Source organism: Cataglyphis hispanica, chromosome 10, assembly GCF_021464435.1.
Source record: "Cataglyphis hispanica isolate Lineage 1 chromosome 10, ULB_Chis1_1.0, whole genome shotgun sequence".
NCBI lineage: Eukaryota > Metazoa > Arthropoda > Insecta > Hymenoptera > Formicidae > Cataglyphis > Cataglyphis hispanica.
Window position 1 is genome coordinate 3,194,311 of NC_065963.1, and position 19,961 is coordinate 3,214,271.

The 19,961-nt window shown below is 33.1% G+C and overlaps 1 protein-coding gene across 5 annotated transcripts in view; it reads left to right on the forward strand.

The window, feature by feature from the left end:
- Positions 1-19,961, forward strand: part of LOC126852520 (cAMP-specific 3',5'-cyclic phosphodiesterase) — a 337,802-nt gene that overhangs the window by 170,025 nt on the left and 147,816 nt on the right. The window contains exon 2 of one of the 5 annotated variants that reach the window (XM_050597398.1): positions 1,643-2,031. The exons of 3 other annotated variants lie outside the window; for them this stretch is intronic. In XM_050597398.1, the coding sequence (XP_050453355.1) occupies positions 1,886-2,031 (146 nt within the window). In that variant the 5' untranslated portion in view covers positions 1,643-1,885. The remainder of the gene's footprint in view (positions 1-1,642; positions 2,032-19,961) is intronic. One more of the 5 variants, XM_050597399.1, reaches the window with a different exon arrangement.

The following is a 19,961-nucleotide window of genomic DNA, read 5'->3' on the forward strand; positions in this document are numbered from 1 at the left end:
ATATTTTTAGTGAAAACATGAATACGTCATTTTCGAGTGATTAAATCGCAAATAATCGTTATAAATTCTGTCGCGTAGTTGATGCCGAACTGAATCTATAGCCAAGTCGAGTTCTCAAATTGTTCCCTTTGAACATAATGAGTGACCCCCGCGGGCGCTTTGTCACGTTCACGTGCGAGATTGTCGTTCATCTGGCGCATTGCTTGCCATAATGCGTTTCACACTCTATGGGCTCAATATAGGCGACGAGTTTTCGAGCTTTCAAAAGCAAAACCGTTTATAGAGGCCGTGATAAAAGGCGCCTCACGTTACAGCATTGTGATTTCATTCGATGGCTCGTTGCAATTGCTGAAACTATCCCGATAAAAGCGACACGATCGGCATCTTGATAAGTCCACGCGGACAAAGTGCAACATACAGGACAACGGAAAAATAAAAAAACATTTTTTATTTACGCTCGTGCAGTTTTGTCGTGGATGTTTTGTCCAAAAATGACAAACTGCGTTCCAAAACTTAATTGGAGTAAGATGGAAATTATAATTAATATATATTATGTATATTTAAAATTATAATTTATGTATATTTGTATATATTAATATAAAGGGTGGCTCATTTTAATTTATCCACACAAATACTCTCAAAACCTGTAAGTTTTAGAAGGAAGATTTTTAGATAAAAGTTGTTGAATTTTTTGCGGGAAAGAAGATAGGAATATTAGTTAGGCCTTGGTGGCGTTGTTCAGGTTATTTTAAGATCACCTTTAATTTTTTAAATAGAAACTTCCACTTTCAATGGATATTCTTGTAGCTTATTTCGAGAGCTGTATTCAAAATACTGTAATAAAGTATTTTTTTAAATACTTTTGGAATTATTTTATATTTTAATCTCATATATTTTGATATAAAATATAAAATATTTAACTTCCTATAATCTTACCGCAATACTTTGTACATTAAAGCGAGATAAGCTACAAAATTGCATTGAAAAATGGGAATTTTTATTTAAAAAATTGAAAGTGACCTTAACAATGCCATCCAATGTCTAACTAATATTTCTATCTTCCATTCTCCTCAAAACCAAACAACTTTTGTCCAAGGAGTTTCCTTCTAAAACTTACAAGTTTTGACATATTTGAGGATAAATTAAAATGAGCCACCCTGTATATTATTATATATTAATATTGTTTCGATCAGATCGAATTATAATATTAACGCAAATAGAAGGTGACATATACATACATTTATGACTAACTTGCAAAGTTGAATACGTTCTTAGTTAACAAAGTCCTCCATCACACAACCTGCACATAATTGATTTATGTAAACGCTTCAAGGTTGATTATGATACCTTATTAGCGACGGAAAGAATTAATGCAGGAAAGTCTGATTCAATGAGAAATGGACATTGATAAAGGAGATATACTCGTTAAATCTTTGACATCGTCTGATAATTCATTAGGCGATCGTTTCATTAATCATTTAACTATTTTTGCTATTGTCATCGATCTTTTAAAAGTCTAACTTTGCGACGAACTGTAGATAAATCATGATAAAATTCTTTCAATTGCGCTTTGACGTGCGCGCACCCGATGATACGCCGATGACATGTAACCGACGACGTTTTTGTATTCGCCGGAGGATAGAGAGGAATATCTCGCGGTCGTGTGCGTGAAATCAAGATTCTGAAAATGTCATTTTAACAAAAGGCGAATACGTAAAATGGCCGAGTGTGCGTGAAATCACGTCGCCGAGAGTCCGTTCGAGCTCGTCGAAGCGCGAAGATCGGTGATGTCCGGTCGACGCGCGATACGCGAAGACGTCCATCGCGAGGACGGATTTACGTTCTGGTGACGCGAAGCTTCTTCTAACGAAGCTGAGTGTCGAGGATGAGCAGTCTCCAAGTACCGGAGCTTCGGCTTCCAGCGGACGACGGCGATGGCGGTCCGGGCGGGGGTGCCATGAAGGGCACGGTCCCCTTGTTGCTGGTTCCGCCGAGTAACGTGCCCAGGAGACGGCATTCCTGGATCTGTAGGTGAGTACGATTCGGATAATGAGTTTGTCGAGGAAAGTGTGCGTGTGAGTATGAATGGTATAGGGAAAATTATTAATTAACCGCTTAATATGCGTTTCACGTAGACTTAGATTCTGGATTTATTCGCGCACGCTCGCTTGCACGTACGAATTTATGTTACTTACCTTGAAATCTTCCACATGCGCTTATAACTCTTTCGATGAACTCGTGAATTTTATGGAAATGCGATTTCGCTCCCCGCGATTTTATTCGATAAGATGTAGAGAGTGTTGGCTATTATGCAAATATGACATTTTACGTTTCGTAATCAAATGGGTGTAGAACGTAATAATATTCTTAACAATATCCACAATATTCTTAACCGAGAAGTGTAAGATATACCTTATAATAATTCTTATTCTCTCTATTACACGTGCTAAATATTTGTACAAAACTTTTTTTTTTAATGTTTGGCTAGAAAAGGAGAAGATATAAGACAGAGATATTAAGCGTCTTTAAATCTTTTTTATATCTTTATAACTGAATTATAAAAAGTAAAAAATTCGAAAAAATGAAAAATGACAGAAATCAGAAAAGATATTTGTAGGATGCTTTTAAAAAAAGCATGTTTGTCATCTTTTTCTTGTCATATTTTTCTCATTATATGAACAATTTATTTATCGTATATTTAATAAACACCTTTAAAAACTTCTAAAGTATAAGACTTTGACAGAAAAAAATATTAAAAATATGATCCTTTTGTGATTCTAATCCTTGTTTCTTGAACAAGAAGCACATTGATCAAAGCATTAATTAAAGCACATAAAATACGCGCTTTAAATTTGTTCCACGCTGAATAATATTTGTATAAAAAAATCAAGTTTTGATTATCTCGATACGTAACTAGTAGGCATTAGTTTCCCCAAGGATTTTATTCTAAGATAATGATACGGTATGGTACACATCATAGGTCGGGTTGCTGTTCTAATTTTGAAAAGTGAGAATTATTATAATTATTAATTATTAAATTCTGTGAGAATTAGTGCGTTGCTTCCAATAAAGAGTTAAAATAGAATATAAATTAAAATTGAATGATTTTTGCTATTCTTTTAATTCTCGTTTATGTTAAAATTTATATACCTAAGCACTTTTCAATTTCTATTATAAATCTTTATAATAAGAATTGAAAATTGGCTACATTCAATTTTTGTTCTGCTTAAAAGCAATGTAGCAAAATTTTAAATATTTATTATCTATTATTATAAATGTTTTACGCTATACAAAAAAGAAGATTTATATAAAATGTATTACGAATAAAGACAAGCGCATATATCATTGTTTACTGCTTAAGTTTTATTTGTCGCTGTTATATATTTATTTAATTTTTTTGAAAGAATATAAATTATGCGCGCGATTTTAAATTAATATTTCATTACAGAAAAGCAGAGAGAAAATTAAAATGGTTAATTGACGCGGTACTTTGTAGAATACGATTATATTTAAATTAAACGGTATAATATTGAAAGGAGAATTTTTTTTCCATTGACACGATTAAGATTCCTTACGTGGGAGAGAATTCTCTTTCATATTTTATTTTTACTTTCTTGTCGTCGCCAAGCGGCAAGCTTGGGGGCACTGCTTTATAAGACGATTAAACGCGCCATAGATAGAGTATCACATGAACCGCTTGCTGAAAATAAAAAGAAAGTACGACCGTGTTTTTCTTTCGAATAGCCATCCGAGAAACGCGTTCGTGTAGATTGCGCTTGTTTCGTTAAATTAATCCGCTTGTGTCTATACATCCTTATTATTTTCTGCCTCTAAGCCATTCCACCATCGATGTTTGTTTTTGGATTTTCTAATTAATTAACGCTCAAGAATTTTTCTGATATTTTTACGTGCGCGCGTAAAATTCCTTTATACTTTGCAAGAGACGTAGTTTATGATTTTTATCACTGCTTTGTCGTGAGAACGTATAATTATCCGCGGTTAAAGGAGGCAGAAAACAACGTAGAATCATAAATACGCGAATGGCATGTGCAAATGACTCTGCAAAAGGTGAGTCGCGTCATCGTGCACATTTGTATAAGGCATTCGTAGAGCGATAACAATTGACTATTAATATCCTAATTGCGCGCTATTACATTCTTTCACGATTGCCGTGCAACAGCTGATTGTCTTCGAGATTTACATTTAGCTAATTGGCAACTTATAATTTTTGTCTCTTACATCGCCACGCACACATATATCTAAGATAGGAAAAATAATATTCCATAATACTTTTATATGCATTCTGTTAATTTCGGATAATTTAAATATGACGCTTTTAACAATTCCTAATTAAATTTTTTACATGTAACCTTTTTTTTTTCTTCACTTCTATAACGAAGCGTGCTGGTCTTATCGGGACAGGGTCTCGCCTTTCGCAAGAAAATGTATCCTTCCTTTTTTCTTGCCAGGATCTATCCTCTCTTGCGCGAAGGAAGAAAAACACTCTTGCCAGAGGTGAATGTCTTTAAATTGCATTTCCCGACAACACCTGCGCGAACCGAGAGACCGGAGAATCCGGTTATTACAGATCGCAGCGATGCAGCTTGTACTACCTTCCTTCTTTTTCGTTCACGTGTTTTTATGTCGGCTTTATTGTCTGTAGCGGGAGATAATAAGTGATGTATCCCGTCCCGTATATATTTTATATCTGCGCCGCCCGCGCACTTGACGTTGAAAGCTTTCGTCGTGAAATGGCAGAGATAAAGATTGGGAGGTTGATTTTCTCGTGAAAGATTTTTTTCAATTATTTTGATACAATACAATATATATTCCTGAAAGTATTGATTTTTGAATAATGCAAAAAAGTACAATACTTTCAGCATTGCTTCTCTCTTTTTTACATCTTTTTTTTTTTCTCATTTTTCGTGATAGATTAATGACATTTTAAAATGTTCTCTTTCAACATTTTGATTAAAATAATAGATATAAATTTATGGGGAAATTATTTTTGAACATTTTCGATTTTCTATTATGGCAATAAGATACGTAGGTTTGTTGTGCCGATTACGTGTATTTGTGGTAAACAGAAGCTCGGTTTGGCTAATGGCCAAGAATATCCTATCAGTACGATTTATCGTCGCGTAAAAACAGCGAAGTGGCTATTAACAGTCTGAATTAATGTTTGTTAAAATACTTGAAATTAAATAGACTTTGGACGATGCATTGTGCTAAAATGCATTTACATTTAATATTCAAAAAAATAATAAACTTTACATAATTTTAACTAAGCTATTTTCCTTTTCGCTACGAGATGAATTTTAATTCAGTTTATCAGAATTTTTAAATATTTTCTATTTAAATAATTTCATATTTAACAAGTTGATATTTAAAATAATTTTACAATGTGAAATCATATTAATGTTCCGTCACGAACTGCCGTCTTTTTAATGCCGCTCTGCTATAAGCAAAGAGAGTAAATTGTATTTATCTTTAAATTTACGTTTAAACTTAATTATCGTTACGTTTACGTTATGTCATATATTTTCCATACGAGTTATAAAAGATGATTAAATTTTAACGAAACATTTTTAATTGGGATAGAGAGAGTTGGTAAGTTCCATCGAATTACCCTAATTTTCCAGTTGAAGCAATGATGTAACTCTGTAAGAGTGTGCGTTTCAGAACTGCTAAGTTATCGCTTACTGGCGAATGTGCAGAACCCGTGCAGCAACGGCAGTAACAGCAGCAGTAGCAGGCAACGGTTCGTATCGATCCCTCAGGACCAGAGCTCTACCCTAGCCTTGCATTCCCTTTTGTCATCTACAAGGTGGTGAAAATTCGGTTTTGTGCGCAAGATGTAAAACGAATAAATGCGGTGATTTAAAAGGCCACGTGCATGAAACGTTAGTGTTTTGCTATTTTCATAGTAGAGAATTTATTTTCTTTTCTGATTTTTTTTTTTCTTCGCAATGATGATAAAATAAGATATTCGAGTAAATTCTCTTTCTCTCTCTCTCTCTCTCTCTCTCTCTCTCTCTCTCGTAAAGTTAGATGTTTGCCTAATAGAAAATAATAACAAAGATTTAACTTTTCAATTTGAATTTCAAATTGCGTTATGAAGTTACGAACGCAGATTCCTCGGCAAAGTTATCGTTTCATTATTTGTTGGGTATGATTGAAAGGCAATTCGGAATGTGAAAGTAGAAAAACACCTTCGCCGATCAGACAAAACATCACTCGGGATAATGAAAATGTATCCAAATAAGGGGTTTCTGTTCGCTCGCCTTCGACTGATAAAATATTCTCATTATCTCACGGGATTGATTTCCATTCATACCGAGAATCTCTTCTCTCGGTAATTCCGCTGATAGCTTTCACGTAAGTTTCCATATTACAGCGCAACTCGCGCGCACATGCATTGTTTGCAAATTACGAAACAATTAACCCGCTTCGCTCAGTTTCGCGCGATTATTATTAATACCGTCGTCTGAGTATATTATAACAGTATTGAAATTTGTAGCTCATATGTTAATGAATAAGATTTGACATTTGAAAGAGAATTGATATGACATTTGTAGAGAAAAACAGGGAGTTTTCATCTATTGACTTTTCATATTTGTTTTCTTTTTCTTCACAATTTGTATTTTTTTTTTTTTTTAATACATGCCATTTGTTATATCCTGTTTTGTTCTAACATTGAATAATTCTTATGAGTTTGCTTTTAACGATTGATAAGAAATAAAACAAATAATAATCTTGGCGCGGGTGATTAATCTCCTTTTGAGAAACGGAGAATAACACAACTCGCAAAACTTCTCCATCGTAAAATGCACGCAACAATGTTGGTGCATCTCTCCGCGTAGCAGCGGGAAAACGAACATAAACGAAATGTCCACGATAAATTGATGGTAGCGTTGCAGCTTGAGAAATCGAGATATATCGCGAAATACCCAGTATTGTAGCTCTCGCGAGAAATGTAACGAGATTAACATTTCTGCTACATTCCGTTAAATTAATGTATTTCTTCTAAAATTTGTAACATAAAAGATAAAAGTATTCATAAGCATTGATAAAATGTATTTTATATCTTTTTAAATATATGCAAGCTGTTATAAAATAATAAAGACAATGTGTGTCTATTAAACTAACAACAGTAACAATTTTTAAATTGCTTGTCTCAAGATGTATTAGATGTATTTTAATGAATAGTATTTTTTTAAATTAAAAAGAAATTCACCTTGTATAAAGATTGTTAACACATGCAAAAAAAAATTGTTTAAAGTTTCTTTTTGTCGAGATTTTATATCAAGACATTTATATCAAAACGAGCCTATATTATAAAAAATATAGTCATTAAAATATTAAAAAAAGTTAAGTACAAGATTAATTCAGAATTATCAAGATATAAAATTAAACTAAAATTTAAATAAACTTTTTAACTGTGTTACGAGAATATTTTTGTATTACGAGAAATAATTTTAAATATTTAAAATCTTGTCTTCGAACTTAGAGCGATAAATCCGTCAAATTAATGCAAAGTTTGACATTTTTATGTGAAATATATCGCTTTGCCATTGACACGCCATATACGTTCTGTAAGTCTATTATGTAGTTACATTATTGCTGTTGCGCATGCAATGGATAGATTCTGTAGGCGCCATCGGCGATGTAATATCTTGTAACATATATATTGAAGATAATTGTAATGTTGAGAGCATAAGAATTTGATATTTTTTTAAAAAAAGTGACCTATTTTCCCCATACCAACGTCAACGAAACTAAAGTTCTTGCGCGTGTTGACGTTAAAAATATGAGCCATTCCGACGGAGATGGTTTTCGCATTGTCTACAAGAAAGGAACCAAGAACGCTCCTAATCTTTAGCTTTTCCTTCTGTCAGTATAAAAAGCTATTCCTATCGCGGAGACAGCTAAACAGGAAGAATGCATTTATTAAATATATACAGATCAATAAAAAACTTGTATAATTATTACGTCACATATTTCACGTGCATCATATCGGTGTATTCATAAAGTGAAATTTAGTGTGTATATGTGTGGGTATATTTATATATACATATATACAGGATGGACCTAAACGTTCTGGCCAGACTTTGAGATTTTATAGGAAATTTAATTCTGAACCAAAAAAGTTTCCTATAAACATGGGTCGAAAAATGCTTCCTTAAAAAATTAGCGTTCGAAAACCTCCGAAATCACGGTTATTTTATAGATTTTTGTCAATTTCAGGGAAAGAATACGTTTTTTTAACAAAAAGTATTGAAACAAAAGTTGTAGAGAATTAAAGTATCTTTACAATAAAATTAAAATGATTGTAGTATGCTCCATAGATTTTGAGATAATTAATTTTAAATGTATAAAAAAGTATTTTTTCAAATTTAAATTTTCTATAAAATCTCAAAGCCTGACCGGAAGGTTGAGCCCACCCTGTATATTGTTATTTAAATACTTCGCAACAGTAATTTTTTATTTTATATTCGACTGCAAATTGCGTAATGGATATACACACTGTCGAAGCCAATTAAAAAATATTAATCTTTGTAATTACATTTTGTTACGATTAAATCCATTAAACCCATTAAAACTGCTTTAATTTATCACCGATATCTATTTAATTCATATATCATTTAATAACTTTTTATATGTGATAAATTTTGTTTTAAAAGCACGTATATCTAGCTTGAGAGTCGTAAAATATATGTATTATAAAAAACGCGGATAAAAATGTTGATTGTTACTCAGGTTGTTACTCTGTAATAGTCTTAGTAAAATAAGTGACGCAAATGTTGGAATTTATCTGAAACATAAAATTATGTTACATTAGATAAGATAACATTAAAAAAAATACCATTTCTTTCATTTAGAAGTATCTTTATAATATATTTTTATATAAAATATATCATACATAAATCAAATTAATAAATTATTAAAAAAAAATACATAAAAATAGATATCTTCTTTAGTCTAGATCAGTTATAATCCTTTCACAGAACGAATAATAAAAATTACATTGCGTGCGATTAGACGGGAGAAGAAATATTATTCTAGATGCTCTTTGCTACAGTTTGACATTAAAATATCATTAATAGGACCTTAATGACATCTACACATGTTTCTTGCCATATCTTTCGCTACTCTTTTTATTGAATTGTATAGTCAATTAATTACGATAATGCATAGTCACCTATAATAAGTGGCTTAATTCAATGACTGATGCCTCGTATCGTTTGCATGCGTCCAAGTTAATGATGATTGCGGCTCGTTGTACCGAGGCTGCTGGTTTAACACACGCGTAATACCTACACATGGTGTCGCTTTGCGATCGAAGGCTCGCGTGCCGCGTCGTAATGTCAGCTCGCGACAAAAGTGCTATCTGATGTTAATCATTGATGCATTCGTCACGCTACGTATTTATAAGGCATTACGATGCGCCACGTGAGAGATTCGCCAATCTGTTTTGCATTGCAATATCGGCAAATAATGCACTGTTTACATTGAAAACGATAAATAAAATCAGATAAGAAATATATTTTCTTAGCCGGTAATTGCTTTGCGAATATATCGTGAACTAGCGTAATTCAAGTGATTGACGAGATAGAAATATAATTTTCTTGATGCATATAGATCGTATCGCGATTTTTTTTTATTACAATTCTAATTATTTTCTAAGAAATAAATTACATAAAAACGTCGTGAAAAACATATGATTATAACTGATTTGTTCTACCTTGTACTTATAAATTGACGTATCATTATCTGAATATGAGAAGTATAATTTTATGTTACAATCTATATGATAGATAAATAGATGCTTCAAACTCGATAAAACTAGGTATTAAATAAAAAAAAAAAAAAAATGTCGAGAAAATTTTACTATGAATTTTTTTTTGTTTATATAATAAATTTTAAACTTTGTGTGTACAAATGAACGCGCGCATGCGTGGATTGCGTTCTGTGAATTATAATGTAACATCATACACATGACACAGCTACGCTGACGCTGGCAGGTGTAATGTTTGCGGAATTAAATTACCATTTGTCTACTCGTTGAATCTAATTAAGCTTAGAAAAAGCGTGCATACAGCGAATAACGTTGGATTGACGCAGCCAATTTTCTTGTTGTTTCACAGGTTACATTTCCGCCGATGAGTTAGTTTGTTTTTCTTTAAAACGGAGTCACTCATGCAGGGAAAATAGTTTTAATTAAAGGCATCTTGTGCATCTTATTTTATCCGAATATTGAAATTTAAATAGTTTTTCTTAACGGAAACAAAGTTGGATAGCTTGCTCGTAATTAAAGTTTGTTTGAAATGCACGAAGTCGGAATGGATTAATAAGTTTGGATAAACAGAATACGCATATATATATATATTTTTTTACAGAGAATGTTAATTTTATGATTTAAAAAAAAACTAATTTTTAAAGTTTTAATTTTTATGCTTTTTTTTATTGTAATTTTTTACCGACTTAAATATCTCGCGAAAACACGATATCTTCTCGAGCGCTTTAAATTTCTTAGCGAAATGTTTATGTTTCATGTATTACTGCGAGCGTTTGAAAAAGACGTTTTAATTTTGAAACGAAATAGAATACTCGCAGAAGCCGTGATAAACTGACACAATTTTCGAATGCAGTTTCGTATTAGACGTCGCAAAGTTGAAACTTCATTTTGACATGAGTCATGTTTGACGATGCACGTAACAATGTTTTCCAGTATCATTTCATTAAAATCCCCAAACCCGTGCAAATGTCAAATAATTTCGTATTATTTTATCTGATATTTTTTTACACATTTATCTTTATTTTGAGAATGTAAAAAACTATCAGAATTTACAGTAGCAAATGCATACTTCTACTTAAACATATGTTTTAAGAGCGAAAAATTTTTTGTACTTGTGCAGGAATTTGTTTAATAAATACACTTAAATACACTTAGATTTACGAAATTTGCTGTCATGTGGTTTACAACTTTTTTTTTGCTTCTTTTTTCGCGTGAGCACGACATATCTTATAAGCAACTCATAATGGGGGATTACTCTGTTCGGTTGAACAATCCTCGGGTGGTTTTTAGTGAGACTAAAAGACCCGTTACATACGTCGCCAAAGGCGCATAGAATACGTTACAAGCGCATTTTTACCTTTACCCTTTCTAGCATTCTGTGTTTGTTCTTTTACGATTTTCCTGTAATTATTGTAATGTGGCTCGCCGAGAACCGAGATATTTTCGAGTAACCTTATCTCGCGCTTTTTGCATACGAATTTCTTTTCGCTATCTCTCTCATAAAATTACTACTAATATTATTACTTTAAAAAAAGATTCAGTGTAAGAATTTTTTTCCGTCCATATAGCCAATTAAATCTTGATTAAATCTCGATACAAGAAAGCTGATATTAAAAAAATGTAAATGCAATACATGTTATTAATGGAATGTAAAGTTATTTGTTTTTTTTTTTTTTTTCGAAATGTAAGGGGAGTGTTTCATAAATAATATAATGTCAGAGATATAGAATACTTTATCTATCAATTTTAATATCGAAATGCAGATTAAATATTTGAAAAAAATTTAAATTTTTTTTTGTCATTATAAATTATGCTATATATCAAGCTGTTTTTTATATTTAAAAATTAATTTAAAAATTGGATTATTCCAATTGTGTGCAAAAGTTTCAATATCGTTAATATATAAATATGTATATATGTAGATATACACACACATACATATACATTTTATAGCGATCCCTCTTTTCCCATTACATTGAAGTGGACGAACATGTTTGGCGGTTTCCAATTTGTGGTTTCCTATACGCGTTCAATCAACTTTTTATCAAAATATTACATTTACTCTACGATAATTATGCTTCGTCGCTCGAACCGCTTGATGGTTTTATTGAACGAATTAATAGAAGTGGATTTGAATGATTGAATCAATTAATTAAATGACATTCTTTTGTTGTGCGATTGAACAAATATAATTTTTTGTCACAATAAAAAATTTGTCCCAATTAGAGGTGGCCACATGTACTCATTTTTTTCTTTTTTTCTAAAAAATTAATATTACTCGCATTACGAGGAAAAATGTAGTTAATTTTATTTTATGGTAATTTTTTTTATTATTCTTTTTATAAAATAACATAAATTTAATGACAAGTTGCACATATCTTACGAAATTCTCTTCGAGAGAAATCGCAAAGGTGTAAAGATAGTAAAGATAGTAAGGATCTTTAAATTTGACAGAATTCGGCCAAATGTGAGAATGCTGCACTGGGGGATTCTCAATTTGGTAAAATAAAACCTTCCACCACATTGGTAGGAACCACTTTTGTGATTTAGCACTTTCAAGCTAGATTCATCTTGAGAGAATGTAAATTATCCTTTTATCCTTCACACATATTTTGCTCATATTTTATGGTCAATACTGCACTGTAATTTTTTAAAATAATTTCCACAACATTTGATTTTATTTAAAAAATTTAATATATATAATTTGTTAAATTTTTCTCTTTTTTTTTAATTATATGTCATTATTTACATTCTGACTTTTACGTAGCAATTTACACAATTAGTTATAATAATATATGTGACTATAAAACACACAGTTTATTTACATTTGCTACGAAGTAATAACGTACAGCATATACAGCGCTTTTCATGCACGTTAAAATTTTAGTTATTGGTCTTTACATTTCCATAACACCGATTATCGTAAATTTCGCGATCTCGTATTATCAGCGGGCGCGCAATGATTTGCGGTGAAATGCTTGTTTGTACAATTCAATAATTAACGTCGTGGATAATTAACGTTATCTAGCATTGCGCGGATTGTGATATATCGACGAATTTTTTCATTTCACGGTCTGTAATTTTCGGTACAACAAGCTCGTACGAAGATGATATATCATGTGTGGAATCGTAATATAACACAAGAGTGAATTCCAAAAACTTCACCTTTAATTTTAACAAGAAATTCATCCTCGGATATTCTAGAAAATATATTCGCTATTCGAAATACGAGTCAGATGCACAAATTGCTCTTTTCAACGACAGACAACGATGTTGCATGTGTCCAATTTCGGTCCATAGACACGAGGAAAGGATCTAAAGAAATTTATCTATACAGACTCTCGCTATAGTCTGGCTGAAATGGCAGAAACTTTGCACTAAAAACGGAATGGTTCTGACGTTTCGTTCTTTGAAGCGCTTTACAATGTGCTAATACAAGCCGCCTGCACGCCGCGATACAACCGAATCCAATTCGAGAATAGTAACTCCACTTTTTGCCTTCGCTAAATTCCATTTTATCCGTCTTGCTTTTGGAGATGGACCAGAATTTCACTTCAATTTCACTACAAGTTTAAAATCTCCTTTATCTCTCTTGCGAAATTCATTGCAGCGGCGAATTTCTAATCTCGCCAATATATAGGGCAATTTTCATTCTCCTGTGTTGCCTGTTCTGTTAGACACCATCTATCATACGTCATTGCAATTAAGACGTGACAAGGAGGAACGATGCATTAGCTGGAAAGCAATGCTTATCACGAGACACCTGTGTTGGGTCTAGGGCGAGGGCAGATCGCGCGCACGATGCTTTTGCTCGTGAATACACACATCGAGCATAAGCTTTCCCTATGAGACGAAACGAGAACTTGACCTATAAAAGCTCGAGCTTTCGCCGACGATAGTAATGTACCGGACGCACGCGATCTTGCGCTTCGGAACGAGGCCGAATATATTCCGCGAGACTATCCGACATGTATATTCGCTCGGAAATTGTTCCCAAGCTATAAATACGAGAGAGATTTGTCGAAGGAGGCAGAGTCGAACTAATCAAGGTTAATACCTCGAACTTGGGCTCCCTTATCGATGGCAAATGGCTTTGTTTCTTAAAGATTAAGCTCTAATCGCGATGTTAATATTCTGAAAGGAAGGCAGACTCATAGATCAAGAAACATGGATACGTGGCAAATTACTTGCACATGTCGATAAACGATAAATTTCAAAAGTGCATAGCACTTATCTAAAATAAGTTTTACTGTTATGCGTTATAGTCGGAGAAACTGCGTCTTTACTACGATGATTGGAGGATTTAATAATAATTTTGGCAAGCGCCAAGAATATTAATTCTGTCATCCAATTTTGTTCAATATTGCTCATACGAAAATTATATATATTTAAATTGTGGCATAAAAAGATTATAATGAATAATATATAATAATATTAACACATGTTGGATATAATAATTTATTTATTTATATTAACAAGATATTACATTAGATATAAAAATGTAAAAATATATATATAGCATAAAATAAAATATTCAAAGTAATAAAATAAATTTATAAGAAAGGGATGATGAAGGATAAAAAAACTGTCATATTTGATAAATATTGCTTGTCGTGTTGTTATATTATATCACGTTATAATCTTCCATTTTATGATTATATGTAAATTTGTATCTTGTTGAGAGGCTATTCAGGAATACATTATCAGCATATAAAAATTGTTTTACTGCGAGACGGAGGAGACTGTGCATGTAAAATTTAATGTGAAATACGATGTATTCAATGCGCTTATTTATCGTACAAAGGACTGTGAAATGTCAAGGATTACAAAGATATGCCCATATCTGACTCGGTATCAGTCGCTTTCGCGAATGTCTCATCGTTACATTTCCAGATAATAATCCGACAGACGCATTGAACTTCAAGGGCAATATCGACCGTTCGGTATATTTCTCGTATAATTTTTTTTCTATTTCATTTCTAGGTAGTAATCCGACAGATGCATTCAGCTTCAAGGTCAATATCGATCGTTTCGCATATTTCCGGTATAATTTTTTTCCACTTCCTTTTAACGAGAGGGAGACTTTTTAACGAGAGTTTTTTTTAGCGAGCTTAGAAGCGCACTCGAAAAATGTTTAACGTGACATTATATTACAAACAGAATTTTTATATATATATATATATATATATATATATATATATATATACTTTTTTAACTACTTCGTTCATCTTTGAAGCTAACTTTCCAAACTTGCATTGATATTCGGATAATTAATCGCGATTTCATCCATCTTGAGAAAATTATGCGAGAATTACAGGGAATCGTGATTCAATTATTAGCGTTTGAATTAATCTAAATAGAGGCTCGACACTCGCGAGAGTCAGAAAAAAAGAGAAATTTCCTCGAATGCGTTTTCGATCGCGGAATCGTAGAGCATGGGGCGAAGCACGTGGCGATGGCGCTTCGACGGACAACGGTATCGACCGACCCCGAAATGTACCTTGGCCCCCACCTCGCCGCGAACCCCATCGCATAACTAGCCCTACCCCACCCTTACTGACTTACACCCCCGCGACATCGGCATCCCTGCATTCCTCCCTGCCCGCTCTTCCCCCAAAATTCACGATCCTTGGAAATAGGCATGACGCAGATTGGCCACATGCCTAATCGCTTTTGATGCTGGACGCGGTTGTTACTTTCTTGGCACTTCGTCGCGAGATCATCTCTTCTCGATTTACGCCTTACTGTTTTTTTATTCGGTAGGATCGTTTTCGCGGAGACCCACGCGCAACCCGAAAACATTTCGATTCGAGGACCTTAAACCAGGAAACATTGATACACGGTCATGGACGCGGTGCAATCGCGTCATGTTGTATTTGTTCCTTTGACGGCATTCAACAACGCGAGCACTGAAAGGGTTAACGTTGTAGAGTCTACATGTCGATACAAGCATGTACCTTTGATGATTGCATATGAGGTGTGCAATTAACGCGTGTACTATTATGGTATTTGTGCTCGCTGATAATGGCGTGAAAGCTTTTAATGTATGTTAGCAGTGTGATATTACACTTGATCTTATACATGATAGGTTTAATTACCTATTACTGACAATTCGCCAATTACTAGATTATATGATTAGGTATTATAAAGATATCTAATTATAATCAGAGCATTTTTACGCAATCATATACATCAATAGCGTCCAAAATTATTTTTCTATAACTTTTTATAAACAATTAAATGCGTGTGTACAATATATAATAAATAAATATATAATAATTATATATAATAAATAGAATTTTATCGGCTGTAAGACAAATGAATATTGCTATTGAAGGATAATATTACACTTTTCTCGAGAAAATATATTACTTAAGTCAGGGGTCAAGATTGGACTTCCTTATTTTCCGGGTGGGTGTCCATCCAGTCCGTCAAGGCTTGGGGATATTTCTCACAATATTTGATATGAAGATAGACATCAATTTTCAGTGGGCGTAAAAAAAATCTTAAGGAAACAAGTTTGTGGAGATTTCTTTTAAAAATTGACTGATTTATTTTCGGTAAGAAAATTTAATATACTTAATATTATTATAAATATATGTTATATGCCCTTATTGATTTATAAGACGATAAAAAGAGATTATTGATGGAATTCTGGTAAATTTTATTCACTATCGATTTTCGATTATTTAAAATTTTCGTGAAAAATATTTTCATTCGATCGTTAAACTTTTTAAGCGGACGCAACTTTCGAACGTCACCATGCGAGGTAAAATGAATTACGTTAGGATGGAAGCAAACTTGCGAAAACGCCTCGGTAGACCGTGTCGCCTAGGGCATACGAGTATTTGATCGAGTTATAGCAAGAGAATTCGAGATGCCGGATATTAGGCAATTATCTAGGCTTTGATTGGCAATTTCTTCAAAAACGGGAAATCAGAAATGCACTTGCACAATTATCGCTTCGTTTTTAAATGTCTCCGTCTTAACATGTTGCTCGCTTGATTATTGAAAAAAAAAAGAAAAAAAAATATATGACGCTATCTTAACTATTGCTTGCCTTTTTTCGTGCGCAAATACATTGCGTTATAGATTTTTTCGAATTTTCTCCATACATTTATTTTCCCCATTCATATTCTAATATTCGTTCCATAATAATCAGATGCAGCTCGTTAAAGCTTATTCGATTTGAATGGAGGAAACGAAGAAATACGTGTGACTCTAAGAGATATGCAAATATAATATCAATGCATTTAAATATTTATAGAAATTTCCCGCCGAATGCACGCGAGAGAATCCGGGAAGAAGCTCGCAATATTCTGCCAGGGGACGAACCGCTACTTTACGTAGTATTTGCTCCATTCCTAACTGGAGCATTTATGCTAGACTTAACGCTAAAGTAAATTATAATCGTCGGAATAGTTCGCGACGATGCGTATCTTGCGCATTTGTGCCATGCATTTCTCCATTCTCCTCTCGTACTCGATCTAGCAGCGGTTCTTCAAGTAGCGATCATTTATACATACGATTGTATGTACGTGAGACACCAATACCCCGGTGACAATGATTACGGATTTTCGCGAACGAGTCGTCAATCATGCTGAGCATTTCCATCGTCGAATTAATTCGCGTTCTCGAGTTAAGCACGGTAGCTACTACTATTAGTCTCGCTCCGCACTGTCACCGCCATGCGCGACTATTTCAAGGTGCGATTGCACACATTTTACTGTTCGGCATTTGCATAATGGGTCGCGGAGTGGCTTTTCGTGTTACACACCGTGTATAACCGTTCGGTGTATAAACGGTGCCGCGCGTGACTCGAGTCCTCGGACATTCCTCCGAGGAATTTATCGCGGGAAGAATTGCGTAGGCGGGAAAATGACATCCTTGCGCAAAAGATGTCTAATAGGAAAGGCACACCTTCGAATGCGCCGAGATGAAATGCATCTCGTCGGTTCCTTCTTAGGAATAATTGACGACAAAGATCAAGAGCGGAGGTGAGAGAGCCGTTCTATTCGCGGACGACTGTGATATTAAATTAAACGCTAGTGAGAAAATCGTGTACAAGAGACATCCTCTGAAAGCATCGCTCCGTTCCTTTTATTAGATTCTTCTGAATTAATTTAGAGTTGATTGTATTTTACTTAATGCCTTTCTTTCACACAGATCTCTTATTTAAAGGATTTTTGCATTCCAAGTAAAAATTTTTTATAATTTTTTGAAATTTTTTACAATTTTCTGAAATTTTTGCACAAACGAACATCTAATAAAAAAAAATTATAAATTCAATAGGATGTGTTTTGTAATACAATTTTGTAAAAAAATCTCAATTTTTGGAAAGTCAAGGTGTATGTATCATGCCGATTATTGATAAAATTATTATTTATCGTTAAAGCTCTTATGTGCTACGATCGAATATATAAACTGATATTTAATTTTTTTCGAAACACTGTGTTTGTCGAGGTACAATTTGCCGTTACTGCCATTCGGCAAAATCGAACAATTCGTGCCGAATATCTGTTGTATTTGTCTGTCGTGTTAGCAAAGAAACTCTTAGAAGCGGATTGGTCGTGTAAAGTTGCGGAAGAATTTGCTATATCGCGAATAGCGGTTGACCCGTCTTGCGTCCTTCTCTTTCCGCAACGCTTTCATTTACATTTTAATGCTCGTGTGCTATCGCCAGCGTGACCGCGCGACATTATTTTTCTTTTTCGCACGAGCTGCTACCACTATTAAATCCACACCTTCACACAGCGTTACATCGTGCTTGCTTACCTTCCATAGCGCGTGCAAAAAATATTGTTATTCCGCGCGAGCGTACAGCCTTTGTATATATTTAGCAACAATTAGCAAGCATTAAAATTATGAATTATAATCAAATTCATGAATATCTAAGAGTGAGTTTTGTGTAATGTAAAAAATTTTTTCTCCTATTGAGTTTTGTTTTATTAAAGGGCACACAGTTCCCATTCCCGATAAGACGTATTTCGAATTTTCGCGCACATGTAAATAGAAATATTTATATATGCAAATATAAATATAATCGAATCTAAAACTGTGCAAGCTTTGCTACTGATGATAATGTTTACTAACTCTCGCAAATTCGTCGGACATTCACGGATGGTAGCATCGCGTTGCTGCACCTTTACCGATAGACGATGTAACGAAATGTACCTGTCAACATTGTTGTTAACATTGTAACAATATGTGCATTTTAGATTTGATGAAATATCAACATTTAAATTAAAAATAAAACAAATATATTGAGAATATTTTTCTATTTTCAAAGAGGCAATTATAGAGAAAATTTATCGATGAAAAAAAAAGAAAAGAAAAAAAAAAGATTAACGTGTATTTTTTTGTATCAACATTGTTTGTGTTTGTAATAGATCTTTTAACAAGTTTATTGCTCGTCTTTTTTTCTTCTTACGCAAATCAATTTAAAAAGCAGAAAGTAATCTTCTTAGATTGTTTAATGAAGCGGAAAAAGATTGACTTACCCTATTATCCTTTTTACATGGTTGTTTCCGACGTAGTTGTTTCCCTTTGCACAATCGTGCCAGGGCAAGATGTTGCGGCAAAGGGTTTATATATCGATTAATTATTTTTACTTTTATTTTTATAAACTTTATCACCTTTTGTATCCGTGCATCGTATATGGCTCTTGTATATACGAAGTCTTCGCACAACATGTTTTTGAACAATTAAGCACGGATCTTATAAATAATGTAGAAAACATGTCATGTTTATGAAAAATTCTCGAGCAGAGAACTCATTATAAATTATAGAAAATAATTTGCACATGTTTTATAAATTAATTTGTTTCATAAATTAATCAGCCAGAAATAAAAATAAATATGTTTTATGACATATTGTTTGCTTTTGATATTATTATTATTATTTCGGAACGGGGCCAATATTTCACGAATATATCAACTCGGAACAAGACATTATTTTGCGGATATATATATATATATATATATATATATATATATATATATATATATTTATTTATTGGTCGTCTTGCATGATAAAAAATAGCAATTTTATTACGAAATAACGATATTTTCTTGCGACGTAGTTGTGGCCTGGATACCGTCGAAGTTTATTCGAAAACTTTGTTTTAGCTATAAAAGTTTTAGTCGTTGATCAATTGATACGT